The 17,937-nt window shown below is 49.3% G+C and overlaps 1 protein-coding gene across 2 annotated transcripts in view; it reads right to left on the reverse strand.

The window, feature by feature from the left end:
* LOC144596112 (BTB/POZ domain-containing protein KCTD18-like) overlaps positions 1 to 17,603 on the reverse strand; it is a 32,490-nt gene extending 14,887 nt beyond the window's left edge. The window contains exons 1-4 of one of the 2 annotated variants that reach the window (XM_078404290.1): positions 17,529 to 17,603; positions 13,547 to 13,742; positions 6,158 to 6,369; positions 337 to 530 (exon numbers count right to left, since the gene is read on the reverse strand). In XM_078404290.1, the coding sequence (XP_078260416.1) occupies positions 337 to 530; positions 6,158 to 6,369; positions 13,547 to 13,703 (563 nt within the window). In that variant the 5' untranslated portion in view covers positions 13,704 to 13,742; positions 17,529 to 17,603. The remainder of the gene's footprint in view (positions 1 to 336; positions 531 to 6,157; positions 6,370 to 13,546; positions 13,743 to 17,528) is intronic. The other variant, XM_078404291.1, reaches the window with a different exon arrangement.
* Positions 17,604 to 17,937: the final 334 nt, after the last annotated feature.

A 17,937-nucleotide genomic window follows, 5' to 3' on the forward strand; every position in this document is an offset into this window, starting at 1 on the left:
TTTGGTCAATGTGGGTTGTTTTTAAAAGTGCTATACAAATAAAATTGACTTGACTTGACTTGACTTGACATCAACTAAATTGTCTACTCAGAGTACTATTTAATAAAATGGTAATTGTGTTCAATATTATTATGTAATTCAAATTCAAACAGTTCGGCACTCCTCGATTGCTGACAGTAAATCCACCTGAGGTCTTTGAAAAGGAATTAAGAAGGCAGAATTATCTGCTTTCTTTTGATTGAATCTAACAGTTAACAATCCTAATATTCTTTATGCAAAGTAGACAAAACAAACAGTGAATAGTGCAAATGGATCACATAAATCAACCATTTATACCTCTTAAAGATACTTTTGCTTTTTATTCTGCATCCCAGCTGTTTTTCAATGGCTGCAATCCCTTCGATCTTTGATGCAAATACTCCCAGGATTTTGCTTTCACAGCTGGCACCACAAGTATTGAGATAGTGCAAGATCCACACCATGGGATTCGTACAGATTAAACCATAGGAGTCGCACATGTCCGATAGTGCCTGTATATAGTAATGACAAAAAAGTAATTTTAATCTAAAAAACTTATTGAACTGTTTTACATATTTCTCTTGTGAAAGCATACAGTGCCCTTCATAATGTTTGGACCCATTATTTATTTATTTGCCTCTGTACTCCACATTTTGAGATTTGCAATAGAAACAATCACATGAGGTTAAAGTGCACATTGTCATAAAGACCATTTGTATACATTTTGGTTTCACCATTTAGAAATTACAGCTGTGTTTGTACATAGTCCCCCCCATTTCAGGGCACCATAATGTTTGGGACATATGGTGTGTGTAATTGCTCAGGTGTGTTTAATTGCCTCCTTAATGCAGGTATAAGAGAGCTCTCAGCACCTAGTCTTTCCTCCAGTCTTTCCATCACCTTTGGAAACTTTTATTGCTGTTTGTCAATATGAGGACCAAAGTTATGCCAATGAAAGTCAAAGAAGCCATGATGAGACTGAGAAACAAGAATAAAACTGTTAGAGACATCAGCCAAACATTAGGCTTACCAAAATCAACTGTTTGGAACATCATTAAGAAGAAAGAGAACACTGGTGAGCTTACTAATCGCAAAGGGACTGGCAGGCCAAGGAAGACCTCCACAGCTAATGATAGGATTCTCTCTATGATAAAGAAAAGTCCCCAAACACCTGTCTGACAGATCAGAAACACTCTTCAGGAGTCAGGTGTGGATTTGTCAATGACCACTGTCCGCAGAAGACTTCATGAACAGAAATACAGAGGCCACACTGCAAGATGCAAACCACTGGTTAGTCGCAAAAATAGGATGGCCAGGTTACAGTTTGCAAAGAAGTACTTAAAAAAGCAACCACAGTTCTGGACAGATGAGACGAAGATTAACTTATATCAGAATAATGGCAAGAGCAAAGTATGGAGGAGAGATGGAACTACCCAAGATCCAAAGCATACCACCTCATCTGTGAAACACGGTGGTGGGGGTGTTATGGCCTGGGCATGTATGGCTGCTGAAGGTACTGGCTCACTTATCTTCATTGATGACACAACTGCTGATGGCAGTAGCATAATGAATTCTGAAGTGTAAAGACACATCCTATCTGCTCCAGTTCAAACAAATGCTTCAAAACTCATTGTCCGGCAGTTCATTCTACAGCAAGACAATGATCCCAAAAATACTACTAAAGCTACAAAGGGTTTTTCAAAGCTAAAAAATGGTCAATTCTTGAGTGGCCAAGTCAATCACCTGATCTGAACCCAAGTGAACATGCCTTTAAGATGCTGAAGAGAAAACTGAAGGGGACCAGCCCCCAAAACAAGCATAAGCTAAAGATGGCTGCAGTACAGGCCTGGCAGAGCATCACCAGAGAAGACACCCAGCAACTGGTGATGTCCATAAATCGCAGACTTCAAGCAGTCATTGCATGCAAAGGATATGCACCAAAATACTAAACATGACTACTTTCATTTACATGACATTGCTGTGTCCCAAACATTATGGTGCCCTGAAATGGGGGGACGATGTATAAACACTGCTGTAATTTCTACATGGTGAAGCCAAAATGTATACAAATGGCCTTTATTAAAATCTGACAATGTGCACTTTAACCACATGTGATTTTTTTCTATTACAAATCTCAAATTCTGGAGTAGAGGCAAATAAATAAATGATGGGTCTTTGTCCCAAACATTATGGAGGGCACTGTATGTCAAACACTTATTAAATTAGGTAAGTTAGCAATTGTTTTGATCCTCAAGGAAATTTCACACATGGGAAAAATATATAGGATATTTGAGTCATGCTGGGTTTCTGGGCACTTTAGGCTGCAGTAATGTGCCCACAACTAGGCTGCAGTAATGTACCCACAACTAGGCTGCAGTAATGTACCCACAACAAGGCTGCTAGGCTGCAGTAATGTACCCACAACTAGGCTGCACTAATGTGCACACAACAAGGCTGCACTAATGTGCCCACAACTAGGCTGCAGTAATGTACCCACAACAAGGCTGCTAGGCTGCAGTAATGTGTCCACAACTAGGCTGCACTAATGTGCCCACAACTAGGCTGCAGTAATGTACCCACAACAAGGCTGCAGTAATGTGTCCACAACTAGGCTGCAGTAATGTGCCCACAACTAGGCTGCACTAATGTGCCCACAACTAGGCTGCACTAATGTGCCCACATCTAGGCTGCATTAATGTGCCCACATCTAGGCTGCAGTAATGTGCCCACAACTAGGCTGCACTAATGTGCCCACAACTAGGCTGCACTAATGTGCCCACATCTAGGCTGCATTAATGTGCCCACATCTAGGCTGCAGTAATGTGCCCACATCTAGGCTGCAGTAATGTGCCCACAACTAGGCTGCACTAATGTGCCCACAACTAGGCTGCAGTAATGTGCCCACAAGGCTGCAGTATTGTGCCCACAACTAGGCTGCAGTAATGTGCCCTGGCCAAGATGAAATTAATGATTCGCAAACCAAAGTCAGCACAATAGATCAAAGTAAACACAAACGTAATTTTAAGGATGATTCATTGGGAGCTGAAGTTCTTTACATCTTGTATAGGCTCAAAGGACCATACTGAAATGGGTTAAAAATCCCAAGATAGACACAAAAAGCTGGAGCAACTCAGCAGATCAGACAGCATCTCTGGAGAAAAGGAATAGGTGACGTTTCGGGTCGAGACCCTTCTTCAGATCCCTGCAGAGTAGTGCGTTCGGCAGAACGCACCATGGGAACTACACTCGCCCCCCTGCAGGACCTATACATCAGGAGGTGCAGATCCAGAGCAAGCAAGATTATGGGGGACCCCTGCCACCCCAGTAACGGACTGTTCCAGATGCTACGGTCAGGCAAACATCTCCGCTGTCACGCTGTGAAAACGGAGAGGATGAGACGGAGTTTCTTCCCACAGCCCATCAGGACTGTTAACTTTTATAACTCCAGGGACTAAATTTTGTCTTCTCTGTATTAACTTTATTAACTTTATTTATAAGCTGTAACTGTAATTCTTTTTTGTGCACAATCCGCAGGCATTGCCACTTTCATTTCACTGCACATCGTGTATGTGCATGTGACAAATAAACTTGACTTGACTTGACTTGACTTGAGGAAACTTTCCTGACTACACAAACATTTAGGATATCTTAAGTGCAGGATGAGCAAAGTTAAAATTCTCCATCTCCAAGAGACTGAAGTTTATTAGAGAATTTGTTTTTCCTTGATCACATTACAATGTAGGAGACAGATTTCTCAGGAAATTGTTACTCTCAGTTGTTAAGCTTATTGTTAGTGAAGTCCACACGCAGTAACTGGGGAATTACTGCTCTTTACTGGATACCAGTATAGAATAAAGTTTTAAAAAACAGACTTCAAAAGATAGGTATACAGAACTGTATACTTAAAACCATCATAGATTTAGACTAAAGTAAACACAAAATGCTGGAGTAAGTCAGCAGGTCAGGCAGCATCTCGGGAGAGAAGGAATGAGTGACATTTTGGGTCAACAACTGAAACGTCACCCATTCCTTCTCTCCAGGGATGGTGCCTGACCCGCTGAGTTACTCCAGCATTTTGTGTCTACTTTCGATCTGCAGTTCTTTCCTGCATTGTTTTAGACTATGTTTATAGTGGTGCCATCTGTGTAGTGTTAGAATAACATTGAAAGAAATTATATTGTACAGCATTAGAGTGACTGTACATTAGTATGTGATTTTATAATGAGGGGCCTTCGGGAATGAGCAGGTGACTGAGCAATAAGAGAGTGCTATAACCTGTTGATGCAAGTAGTAGGAATGAGTTAAGTTCAGTTCAGGATCTAATCTGTCTAGATCACAGTGCACGTACACTGTAGAACCAGTTGTTTTGGAAAACAGACATGAAAAAAAGTATTACTAGAAGGACATTCTCCAAAGGACCTTACATCCACCAAAGAATTTGGATGAGGCTAAAGTTTCATGCATGGGCAGCATTGCTGACAGTGCAGTAATTCTTCCGTGTGGCTCTGAAATATCAAGCTATGATCTGCATCCTGTGTAGCCACAATCTCCTGATTCAGGAGGCACTGAGGCACGATAAGAACAGCAGAATGATGGATGGGCCGTGGTTATCCCCCAGCGGCAGTCCTGGCTCGCCCTCCGCACAACCCGAACAGATGAGTCTGGCCCCTGCTCCACCACAATGACCGGAGAACCAGTGTGTGGAGGGAATCAGTGATGGCAGACACAAGGACAAACTACTGATAAGTGGATCCGGGGTCTTGCCTTCCTTGTCCAAGAGAGAGACGCCCATGGGGCATAACAGCTGAAGGTGGCTGGGCGATGAGAGGGATGATAGTTCACTGGACAATCGGGATCAAGGTGATAGCTGGAGGCCCTGCAGCCAAGACCTTTATGACCAGCTGTAACTTGGACTTTGAAATGACCTTAAAACCTGGTGACTCTTGTATACGATCTCAGTGGACTATTTCTATACACTTTGTACTTTATCTGGGATTGTGTTTATGTACAGTAATAATTTACTGGATTGTATGCAAAAATTCCTGCACCACCCATGTTAAAACAACGACCAAGAAAGCACACTGACGCTTCTACTTCCTAAGAAGGCTTAGGAGGTTTTGCATGTCCCCTACAACTCTCACCATAGAAAGCATTTTATCAGGATGCATCACAGCTTGTTTTGGGAACAGCTCCATCCAAGACCGCAAGAAATTGCAGCAAATTGTGGACGCAGCCCAGACCATCACACAAACCAACCTCCCTTCCATCGACTCCATTCATATCTCACGCTGCCTCGGCAAGGCCAGCAGCATAATCAAGGACATGTCACACCCTGGCCACTCCCTCTTCTCCCCTCTCCCATCAGGCAAAAGGAATAGAAGTGTGAAAATGCACACCTCCAGATTCAGGGACAGTTTCTTCCCAGCTGTTATCAGGCAACTGAATCATCCTACCACAACCAGAGAGCAGTGCTGAACTACTATCTACCTCTTTGGTGACCCTCGGACTATCCTTAATCGGACTTTGCTGACTTAACCTTGCACAACATTATTCCCTTATCAAGCATCTATACACTGTAAATGGTTCAATAATAATCATGTATTGTCTTTCTGCTGACTTGATAGCACGCAACAAAAGCTTTTCACTGTACTAAACTGTACAAAAGCAACAAAACTGTACAACTGTACAACTGTACAACTGCAACAAAAGCTTTTCACTGTACTAAACTAAACTGAAAATGAATTGTACTGTACCTCAGTGCGAGTTATAATAAAGAACCATTGACATTGGCAAACATATGGAGCAGTGAGGAAGCTCTAAAATGCAAAGATGGGAGGAACTGAGTATGTGGGGGATGGCAGTGTTAACTTATATAATCCAATCTCGATAAAATGTGATATTTTTTGTATTGTTATTTAATAGAAATAAAAATTGCCCAAAAGTAGCAGCATGGTAATTTAGCATGACTTCAACAATCAAACAAAGACTTTAACAATCAATTGAAACATTGGTTGGCATGGTCCTTTTGTTCATTTCCCAATATTCACTCGATATACATCATTGAATAAAAACAGCATACCTCAAAACAAAAGTACATTTCAGATTACTGGGTTAACAGTCTCAAATGAGCATTACAAACCTTTTTGATTTCAATATTCGATTTTGAGCAATGTCTCTCCATCTCACTAGATAAATAGTCTGTCAAACTGTAGGGAAAGGGAATGCCAAAGTAATCTGCCTCTTCCTGCAAAGCCACACGAGTTCTTGCTTCTTCAGGAAGGCAGAGTTCTCCATGCAGATAATCCAAGAGATACTTGAAGAGTTTTCCATCCCGTTCAATAAGACAAGCTCCTATGTTCAAAGAAACTGTACATTAGACCCTTTGCACAGTAAATTTCACATTCAAAGAATTAAGTTTCTATCTTGTTTGCTGTCCATTTAAAATATAAACAGCAAAAAAAAATCAGCACACAATGAAGGGATGAAAACTATTTAAAAAGAGATGGCATGCACACACAAAGGAAATGCCGCATTGGTCTATGTTATTTAAAACCAAAAAAAATCATGTAGTTTAAAGGTCCATCGTTGTAGTGATGAAACAAAATCTATAACATGACAAAAGCTTTTTGATCAAAATATTATCTTGTGAGGTAGAAACAAAAAGCTGAATTAACTCAGCATCTCTGCAACAGGCAGCATCTCTGGAGAGAAGGAATGGGTGACGTTTCGGGTCGACACTCTTCTTCAGACTGATGAAGGGTCCCGACCCGAAACGTCACCCGTTCCTTCTCTCCAGAGATGCTGCCTGTCCCGCTGAGTTAATAGAGCTTGTGTTTACTTCGGTTTAAACCAGCATCTGCAGTTCCTTCCTACACATTTTGTCTTGTAAGGATCTCTGGAGTACATGGATAGGTGATGGGGTTGGGGTCCTTCTTCAAGCCTATCAATGTCCTCCAGAGATGCTGCGTTGGAAAGAACTGCAGAGGACTTTATCGTCCACTAAATGTTGTACCCTTTATTGTTTACCTGTGCATTGTGGATGGCTTGATTGTAATCGTGTTTTATCTTTTCTTTGCCTGGTTAGCACGCAAAAAGCTTTTTGGTACACGTGATAATAATAAACGGAACTAAATCTGTATGTGAACTATCAGTAATCCATAGACAAGGGCACCCCAGTCTCTCTACACACTGACAAGTTTTAATTTCTCTAAAATACTCTGCTTTTGTTTTTATTGCATTTTAAATTCAATCTGCCATCATCTCGCCCATTCACATTACCTACCCCTATTCTACCAAAGACAGCCTGCAGTCTCCTCACAACTTTATCTGAATATACACATTGGTAGCAAACGGATAAATTAATTTATCCACAATTAGAAATGAATTAATACTGTCTAATAGGTATCAGAGATATGGTTGTAGAGTGAACAAGGTCAGAATTAAGTGTTCCAAAGGGGAACACTTTGAACACATGAACTGTTGATAGTAAAAAATAGTAATCTGGTATTAGGGGGATGAGAATGAGTTAGTTCACCTTAAGTCTAAACAAAACCAACTACAAGCAAGGTAGACACAAAATGCTGGAGTAACTCAGCGGGTCAGGCAGCATCTCGGGAGAGAAGGAATGGGTGACGTTTCGGATCGAGACCCTTCTTCAGACTGATGTCAGGGAAGGGGGCGGGACAAAGATAGAATGTAGTCGGAGACAGGAAGACTAGTGGGAGAACTGGGAAGGAGGAGGGGATAGAGAGGGAAAGCAGGGACTATCTGAAGTTAGAGATGTCAATGTTCATACCGCTGGGGTGTAAACTACCCAAGCGAAATATGAGGTGCTGTTCCTCCAATCTGAGCTGGGCCTCACTCTGACAATGGAGGAGGCCCAGGACAGAAAGGTCAGATTGGGAATGGGAGGGGGAGTTGAAGTGCTGAGCCACTGGGTTAAGACGGACTGAGCGGAGGTGTTCAGCGAAACGATCGCCGAGCCTGCGCTTGGTCTCGCCGATGTAGAGAATTTGACACCTGGAACAGCGTAGTTGTTCCTCCCGACATCAGTCTGAAGAAGGGTCTCAACCCGAAACATCACCCACTCCTCTCCCGAGATGCTGCCTGACCCGCTGAGTTACTCCAGCATTTTGTGTCTACCTTCGATTTAAACCAGCATCTGCAGTTTTTTTCCTACAACTACAAGCAAGCAGTTTGTGGCAATTGGGAAATTACATAAAATGGAATATATTATCAACAAGCACATTTACATAGCTTAGAACAAATACATATTTCCCGAGGCAGAAGAAAACAGGAAAAATTGTCCAGCCTTAGAATTGGATAAAAGGACATAATAATGTTAAAAAAAAGTAGTAACCCTAAAGATTGGGATGCACATGATATAAAAACAGAAAATGCTGGGAAAACTCAGCTCGTCAGGCAGCTTCTGTGGAAAGCGAAACAGTCAGTGTTTCAGGTCACAGACGTTTCATTAGTTTCTCTTTCATAGATGCTGCCTGACCTGCATGGTGTTTCCAACTTTGCTATTTTAATTTTAGATTTCAAAAATGTTTGCCTTTATTGCAGGAGGATTTAAATAAGAGAATAAAGGCAAAGAGATCCGGTGAGATCTAAAATATTGTGTTCGACAGGCTGGATGCAGTAAAGATGTTTATACAGCCTGGGGTGTCTAAAACCAGAATTCATGGTCTCAAAGTACAGGGCTGGCCATTCAGGTCTGGCATGAGAAGGCATTGCTTCACACATGGTCAGAATCTTTGCAATTCTCTGCTCAAGTGGTCTGCTGTGGCCTAATAACCATATAACCATATAACAATTACAGCACGGAAACAGGCCAGTTTGGCCCTTCTAGTCCATGCCGAACACTTTCTCCGACCTAGTCCCATCTACCTGCTCTCAGACCATAACCCTCCAATCCCTTCCCATCCATATACCGATCTAATTTACTCTTAAATAATAAAATCGAGCCTGCCTCCACCACTTCCACCGGAAGCTCATTCCATACAGCCACCACCCTCTGAGTAAAGAAGTTACCCCTCATGTTACCCCTAAACTTTTGTCCCTTAATTCTGAAGTTATGTCCCCTTGTTTGAATCTTCCCCACTCTCAAAGGGAAAAGCTTGCCCACGTCAACTCTGTCAGTCCCTCTTAAAATTTAAAAAACCTCTATCATGTCCCCCCTTAACCTTCTGCGCTCCAAAGAATAAAGACCCAACCTGTTCAATCTCTCTCTGTAGCTTAAGTGCTGAAACCCAGGCAACATTCTAGTAAATCTCCTCTGTACTCTCTCTATTTTGTTGACATCCTTCCTATAATTTGGCGACCAGAACTGCACACCATATTCCAGATTCAGCCTCACCAATGCCTTGTACAATTTTAACATTACGTCCCAACTTCTATATTCGATGCTCTGATTTATAAAGGCAAGCATACCAAACGCCTTCTTCACCACCCTATCCACATGAGATTCCACCTTCAGGGAACAATGCACAGTTATTCCCAGATCCCTCTGTTCCACTGCATTCCTCAATTCCCTACCATTTACCCTGTACGTCCTATTTTGATTTGTCCTACCAAAATGCAGCACTTCACACTTATCAGCATTAAACTCCATCTGCCATCTTTCAGCCCACCCTTCCAAAAGGCCCAAGTCTCTCTGTAATCATTTGAGTTCAGTCAAAACAGATCGGAGATACAGCACGGAAACAGGCCCTTCGGCCCACCGAGTCCGCACTGACCAGCCTACACACACTAGGGACAATTTACATTTATACCAAGCTAATCAGCCTACAAACCTGTAAGTCTTTGGGGTGTGGGAGGAAACCAAAGATCTCAAAGAAAACTGACTTCTGGACGTGAATGAAATTAAGGGCCAAGGGGATAGTGCTGAAACAAGGAGCTGAAGTAGCAGTCAGCAGTGATCCTGATGCACAAGATGCTTGAAGGTTCAAATGGTCCACTTTCACTCCTGATTCTTAAGTTATGTTTCCTCACATTCCTGTGCTTTGTCAAATTACTGGTGATTTTACATTGGTGATTCTTAAACCACAGTTTAAGAATAAGGGGTAGATCATTTAGAACTGAGACGAGGAAAAACATTTTCACCCAGAGACTTGTGAATTTGCGGAATTCTCTGCCTCAGAAGGCAGTGGAGGCCGACTCACTGGATGCATTCAAAAGAGAGTTAGATAGAGCTCTAGTGGCTAGCGGAATCAAGGGATATGGGGAGAAGGCAGGGACGGGGAAGTGATTGTGGATGATCAGCCATGATCACATTGAAAGGCGGCGCTGGCTTGAAGAGCCGAATGGCCTCCTCCTGCACCTATTGTCTATGTCTCTACTTTGAATCTCGTGTTGCTTATGTGTTCAAATCACCTGTCGATGGGAACAGCTTCTTATTTACTCTTTCTAACCTCATCACAATCTTTGCAAATCACAATCTAACATTTCTCCCCTCAACATTTATGCACCGAAATGGACGCTTTTTTGTACAGAGTATTGGGTGCTTAGACCTGCTGCCAGGGGTGATGATGGAAGCAGATAAAATAGTGGCATCTACCAAGCTTTTAGATTGGCATTTGGATATGCAGGTAATGGAGTTATTGTTGACATGCAGTCAGAAGAGATTAGTTTAACTTGGCATCTTGACCAGACACTGTGGGCCGAATGACCAGTTCCTGTGCTGTACTGTTCTATGTTGTGCTGGATTACAATTTGTAATTTATTGATAAATAAGTTCCTGGCGTTGTGGCTACCAAATTAATCAAGTTCATGGTCCTAAAGAACACAATGTACTGGAGTCGTGCAGCATCTCTGGAGAACATCGATTAGTAACATTTTGGGTCGATTTAAAATAAACATTTAATTTAGTCCATCTTCCGTTTAAGTGCAAAAAACATAAAATTGCCTTTTAGTTTTAACAGCTTCCTCCTTTGCTGTTGTTGTCAGCCAGGAACAGGGTTCAGACACAGACTAGTGGGATTAGCTTGGTTAAGCAACTATCAGCTGGGGTGTGCATGGATGAGTTGTGCTGAAGGGCCTGTTTGCGTGCTGCGTAGCTCTTTGACTAGCAGTACCGGGGCGCAGCGGTAGAGTTGCTGCCTTACACAGCTTGCAGCGCCTGAGACCCGGGTTCCATCCCGACTACGGGTGCTGTCTGTACAGAGTTTGTACGTTCTCCCCGTGACCTGCGTAGGTTTTCTCCAAGATCTTCAGTTTCCTCCCATCCTCAAAAGACGTACAAGTTTATAGGTTAATTGGCTTGGTAAATGTAAAAATTGTCCCTTGTGTGTGTAGGATAGTGTTAATGTGCGGGGATCGCTGGTCGGCGTGGACCCGGTGGGTGGGCCGAAGGGCCTGTTTCCGAGCTGTATCTCTAAATTAAACTAAACTATGACACTGATACACAACAACCAACTGCCATCTTTACAAATTTCCAATTGGTTCATCAGCAATATCCAGATACATGGTCTCTGTTACTAACATACGAGCCCCCATCAGGGAACCTTCACTGAGCCACTGTAGAGAGAGGGTGGTGAATCTGCAGAATTATTTGCCACAGAAGGCTGCGGAGGCCAAGTCAATGGATATTTTTAAGGCAGAGATCAATAGATTCTTGATTAATACGGATGGGTGTCAGAGGTTATGGGGAGAAGGCAGGAGAATGGATTAGGAGGGAGAGATAGATCAGCCATGATTGAATGGTGGAGTAATTTGATGGGCCGAATGGCCTAATTCTGCTCCTATCACTTATGAGATCAGATAGACAATAGATAGACAATAGACAATAGGTGCAGGAGTAGGCCATTCAGCCCTTCGAGCCAGCACCGCCATTCAATGCGATCATGGCTGATCACTCTCAATCAGTACCCCGTTCCTGCCTTCTCCCCATACCCCCTCACTCCGCTATCCTTAAGAGCTCTATCCAGCTCTCTCTTGAAAGCATCCAACGAACTGGCCTCCACTGCCTTCTGAGGCAGAGAATTCCACACCTTCACCACTCTCTGACTGAAAAAGTTCTTCCTCAGATACACCAACAGTGACAAACTATTTTGTGTTATAAGTGGTAGAGCCGGAGTTTGTTAAGATGAAATGGCCGCCATCATAGACAATAGACAATAGGTGCAGGAGTAGGCCATTCAGCCCTTCGAGTCAGCACCGCCATTCAATGTGATCATGGCCGATCATATCACAGCACACCTAAGATGGCCTGAGCAATAGCTGAACATTAACGTGGGATGCTGCTGACCTAAAGCTACAGGGAGATACTTATCTCCACCATTTTCATTATCGTTCCACAGCGAGGGTATATGGTTAGCCACACAGTACGCTTGTGCCCACAACTGAAGATGTAGAGATCAGCTGAAGTAACTGCCAGGACACTCATTCCAAAGAATCGGAAGTTCACATCACAGAATGGAGACATCTCAGCCCAGAGAGTCCTTGTGCTGTTATTTGGGAATGGATGGCTACAGTTTTTCACAAGCTTTCCCGGTAATGCTCACCTATCTTGATTGTCAGTTCTCCCATGAGTTACAGAACACATGCTAACCTTCAGGAGAGTGGAAAGAACAGCACAGGATAATTTCCCTGCCTACCTTCCTGTCCAACTGGATTGAGAATACTCACAAACAATGGTCATTTTAAAGCCAAACAGTATATAGTTTGATCTGCATAAGAAAACAAAACATGTAGACGGAAGGAACTGCAGATGCTGATTTACACCGAAGATAGACACAAAATGCTGGAGTAACTCAGTGGACAGGCAGCATCACTGGAGAGAAGGAATGAGTGACGTTTCAGGTCGAAGACCTTTCTTCAGACTGAGAGTCAGGGGAGAGGGAGATGCAGAGATATGGAAGTGTGAGGTGTGAAAATGAAACATCAATGGGGATGCAGTTCAAGGAAAATGTAGAATAGATCATTGTTATCTAGAAGGTGACAACAAAGCATACAACGATAAATTTTAGACAAGGGGACAGTCAGACAGGGAAAGGGGAGGGATGGAGAGAGAGGGAAAGCAAGGGTTACTTGAAATTGGAGGTCAAAATTCATCTCGCTGGAGTGTCAGCTACCCAAGCGAAATATGAGGTGCTGTCCCTCCAATTTGTGCTGGCCCTCACTCTGTCAGTGGAGGAGGCCCAGGACAGAAAGGTAAGTGTGGGAATGGGAGAGGGAGTTAAAGTGTTTAGTAACTGAAAGCAAAAGGTATTTGCGTTAAGCAGAGTCCTACATGCAAAGCATTTTGACTGATAGATGAAAGCTGTGTCAGGCAACTGTGAAAATAAAGCAATCCAAACTTATGGCAGTAAAAAAGACAAAGTCAATATGCTTTCAAATAATCAGTTGTTCATGTAACTCAAGGAAACATTAAAATAATGTTGTATTCCATAACAAATTATTATCCCTGCACGTCAGTTAGTACTTGTCCATAAAAGTTAATTTTCATCCAGCCATTTTCTCTCATTGTCCCTAAAGACAGCATGAATTATGAACTGTTATGCTTGACAATAATAACTCGTGTTACCTGATTCATCTAGTTTCAAAGGAAATCGTCCACTAAACATAGCACTAAGCATTGAGTTCTTAAAACGACAGAGGGAGTTTCGTCTGGCTGTAAAGTAACAACCTCCCACATTCAAACGCAGGACCTCGGAAATAGCTTCCCCCTCACAAGCCTCCATGATATGCCACAAATGGTCACTCCATCACTGAACTTCTAACTGTGGAAAGTAAAGATATAACAAAGAGTTGGTTGACAGCATAACAACTCAAATGTTTTCTCAGGATATAGAATGCCACTTTAAGGCAAGTTAGTAGCCAGATGTACTTCCAGTAATGATACAATTCTAACAAAAACGGATTTAAAGCTAGTAGTATTCAAGTTAGCTTGATTGTACCTTTTGCGGGTTTCTATATAAAAAATAAACTGCTTTTTAATGTAGTGACTTTATATTCCATCTAATATTCCAATTTAAAGAAGCACACCCCACCCCATATACACTCAACCCAAAACCTCGTTTGTCCATTCCCTCCACAGATGATGTGGTTGAGTTCCTCCAGTGTTTTGCTTTATTAATGCATAAGTAGCCTGTCGTGTGGAAAAGATGTGTCCTCATTTACTCCCCACCCTGCCAGGACACAAGCACAGGTCAATGGGATTTTTAAAGTTTTGGTTTTTAAAACTAAGAGTGTTTATAGACTTCTGGTGACAGGGAGGGTGAGTGGGAGGATGAGGAGGGTGAGGGTGGGGGGGGTGAGGGTGAGGGTGGGGGGGTGAGGGTGAGGGGGGTGAGGGTGGGCGAGGGGGGGTGAGGGTGGGGGGGGGTGAGGGGGGGGTGAGGGTGGGGGGGTGAGGGTGGGGGTGAGGGTGGGGGGGTGAGGGGGGGGGTGAGGGGGGGGGTGAGGGTGGGTGGGGGGGGGTGAGGGGGGGGGTGAGGGTGGGTGGGGGGGGGGAGGGTGGGGGGGTGAGGTGAGGGTGGGGGGGTGAGGTGAGGGTGGGGGGGTGAGGGTGGGGGGGTGAGGGTGGGGGGGTGAGGGTGGGGGGGGTGAGGGTGGGGGGGTGAGGGTGGGGGGGTGAGGGTGGGGGGGGTGAGGGTGGGGGGGGTGAGGGTGGGGGGGGTGAGGGTGGGGGGGTGAAGGTGGGGGGGTGAAGGTGGGGGGGTGAGGGTGGGGGGGTGAGGGTGGGTGAGGGTGGGGGGGTGAGGGTGGGGGGGTGAGGGGGGGTGAGGGTGGGGGGGTGAGGGTGGGTGAGGGTGGGGGGGTGAGGGTGGGTGAGGGTGAGGGTGGGTGAGGGTGAGTGAGGGTGAGGGAGGGGGAGGGTGAGGGTGGGTGAGGGTGAGGGAGGGTGAGGGTGGGGGGGGTGAGGGTGGGGGGGGTGAGGGTGGGGGGGGGGTGAGGGTGGGGGGGGGTGAGGGTGGGGGGGGGTGAGGGTGGGGGGGGGTGAGGGTGGGGGGGTGAGGGTGGGGGGGGTGAGGGTGGGGGTGAGGGTGGGGGGGGTGAGGGGGGGGTGGGGGGGTGAGGGTGGGGTGGGGGGGGTGAGGGTGGGGTGGGGGGGGTGAGGGTGGGGTGGGGGGTGGGGGTGGGTGAGGGTGGGGGTGGGGGGGGGGTGAGGGTGGGGGGGGGGTGAGGGTGGGGGGGGGTGAGGGTGGGGTGAGGGTGGGGGGGGGGTGAGGGTGGGGGGGGGGTGAGGGTGGGGGGGGGGGGGTGAGGGTGGGGGGGGGGGGGGGGGGTGAGGGGGGGGTGAGGGTGGGGGGGTGCGGGTAGGTGAGGGGGGGTGAGGGGGGGTGAGGGTGGGGGGGGGTGAGGGTGGGTGAGGGGGGGGGGGGTGAGGGTGGGTGAGGGGGGGGATGAGGATGGGGGGGTGAGGGTGAGGGGGTGAGGGTGAGGGGGGGTGGGGGTGAGAGTGAGTGATGGGGGATGATGGTGAGGGGGGGTGATGGGGGGTGGGGGTGAGGGTGGTGATGGGGGGTGGGGGTGAGGGGGGGTGGTGGTGAGTGGGGTGGGGTGAGGGGGGGTGGGGTGAGGGGGAGTGGGGGTGAGGGGGGGTAAGGAGGGGTGGGGGGTGGGGGTGAGGGTGAGGGGGGGTGAGGGTGAGGGGGGGTGTGTGAGGGGGGGTGGGGTGAGGGGGGGTGGGGGGTGAGGGTGAGGGGGGGTGATGGGGGGTGGGGGGTGAGGGGGGGTGAGGGTGAGGGGGGTGAGGGTGAGTGGGGGGTGAGGCGGGGTGGGGGTGAGGGTGTGATGGGGGGTGAGGGGGGTGGGGGTGAGGGGGGGTGGGGGTGAGGGTGAGGGGGGGTGGGGGTGAGAGGGGTGGGGATGAGGGTGAGGGGGGTGATGGGGAGTGAGGGTGAGGGGGGTGAGGGTGAGGTGAGGGGGGGTGAGGGTGATGGGGGGCGAGGGTGAGGGGGGGTGAGTGTGGGGGGGGTGAGGGTGTGGGGGTGAGGGTGAGGGGGGGGTGAGTGTGAGGGGGGGTGAGGGTGAGGGGGGGTGAGGGTGAGGGGGGGTGAGGGGGGGTGTGGGTGAGGGGGGGTGGGGTGAGGGTGGTGATGGGGGTGGGGGTGAGGGGGGGTGGGGGTGGGGTGGTGATGGGGGTGAGGGGGGGTGGGGGTGAGGGGGGTGGGGGTGTGGGGGTGAGGGGGGGTGGGGGTGAGGGGGGGTGGGGGTGGGGGGGGTGGGGGTGAGGGGGGGTGGGGGTGAGGGGGGGTGGGGGTGAGGGTGGTGATGGGGGTGGGGGTGAGGGGGGGTGGGGGTGAGGGTGGTGATGGGGGTGAGGGGGGGTGGGGGTGAGGGTGGTGATGGGGTGAGGGGGGGTGGGGGTGAGGGGGGGTGGGGGTGGGGGTGAGGGTGGTGATGGGGGTGAGGGGGGGTGGGGGTGAGGGGGGGTGGGGGTGAGGGTGGTGATGGGGGTGAGGGGGGGTGGGGGTGAGGGGGGGTGGGGGTGAGGGTGGTGATGGGGGTGAGGGTGGTGATGGGGGTGAGGGGGGGTGGGGGTGAGGGGCGGTGGGGGTGAGGGTGGTGATGGGGGTGAGGGGGGGTGGGGGGGTGAGGGTGAGGGGGGGTGGGGATGAGGGGGGGTGGGGGTGAGGGGGGGTGGGGGTGAGGGGGGGTGGGGGTGAGGGTGGTGATGGGGGTGATGGGGGTGAGGGGGGGTGGGGGTGAGGGTGGTGATGGGGGTGAGGGGGGGTGGGGGTGAGGGTGGTGATGGGGGTGATGGGGGTGAGGGGTGGTGGGGGGTGAGGGTGGTGATGGGGGTGAGGGGGGGTGGGGGTGAGGGTGGTGATGGGGGTGAGGGTGGTGATGGGGGTGAGGGTGGTGATGGGGTGAGGGTGGTGATGGGGGTGAGGGTGGTGATGGGGTGAGGGGGGGTGGGGGTGAGGGTGGTGATGGGGTGAGGGGGGGTGGGGGTGAGGGTGGTGATGGGGGTGAGGGTGGTGATGGGGGTGAGGGTGGTGATGGGGGTGAGGGTGGTGATGGGGGTGAGGGTAGTGATGGGGTGAGGGGGGGTGGGGGTGAGGGTGGTGATGGGGGTGAGGGGGGGTGGGGGTGAGGGTGGTGATGGGGGTGAGGGTGGTGATGGGGGTGAGGGGGGTGGGGGTGAGGGTGGTGATGGGGTGAGGGGGGGGTGGGGGTGGGGGTGAGGGGGGTGGGGGTGAGTGGGGGAGGGGGTGAGGGGGGTGGGTGGGGGTGAATGAGGGTGAGGGGGGTGAGGGTGTGGGGGGTGAGGGTAAGGGGGGTGAGGGTAAGGGGGGTGAGTGAGGGTGAGTGAGGTGATGGGGGGTGAGGGGGGGGTGGGGTGAGTGAGGGTGAGTGAGGTGATGGGGGGTGAGGGGGGGGTGGGGGTGAGTGAGGGTGAGGGGGGTGATGGGGGTGGGGGTGAGGGGGGGTGATGGGGGGTGAGGGTGAGGGGGGGTGATGGGGAGTGGGGGTGAGGGGGGTGATGGGGGAGTCTCCACGCCGCGCTGTGCCGGTGTCGATGTCAGGGCCGCGGCCTCCACTCGCCCCGCACTCACCTCCCCGTCTCCAGGCGCCTCCCGCTGCCGGCCGGTGGAGGCCGCGGCCCCGCCATTGCCCCGCCCGCAACACCGCCCCCACCCCCGCGCCGCCGGTCACTGCAGCCCCCGCCCGCAACACCGCCCCCACCCCCGCGCCGCGGTACTGCAGCCCCGCGCCGCGGTACTGCAGCCCCGCCCGCAATACCGCCCCCACCCCCGCACCGCGGTACTGCAGCCCGCCCGCAACACTGCCTCCACCCCCGCACCGCGGTACTGCAGCCCCGCCCGCAACACCGCCCCCACCCCCGCGCCGCGGTACTGCAGCCCGCCCGCAATACCGCCCCCACCCCCGCACCGCGGTACTGCAGCCCGCCCGCAACACTGCCTCACCCCCGCACCGCGGTACTGCAGCCGCGCCCGCAACACC

The sequence above is a fragment of the Rhinoraja longicauda genome, chromosome 8 (genome assembly GCF_053455715.1).
Source record: "Rhinoraja longicauda isolate Sanriku21f chromosome 8, sRhiLon1.1, whole genome shotgun sequence".
In the NCBI taxonomy this organism is placed as follows: domain Eukaryota; kingdom Metazoa; phylum Chordata; class Chondrichthyes; order Rajiformes; family Arhynchobatidae; genus Rhinoraja; species Rhinoraja longicauda.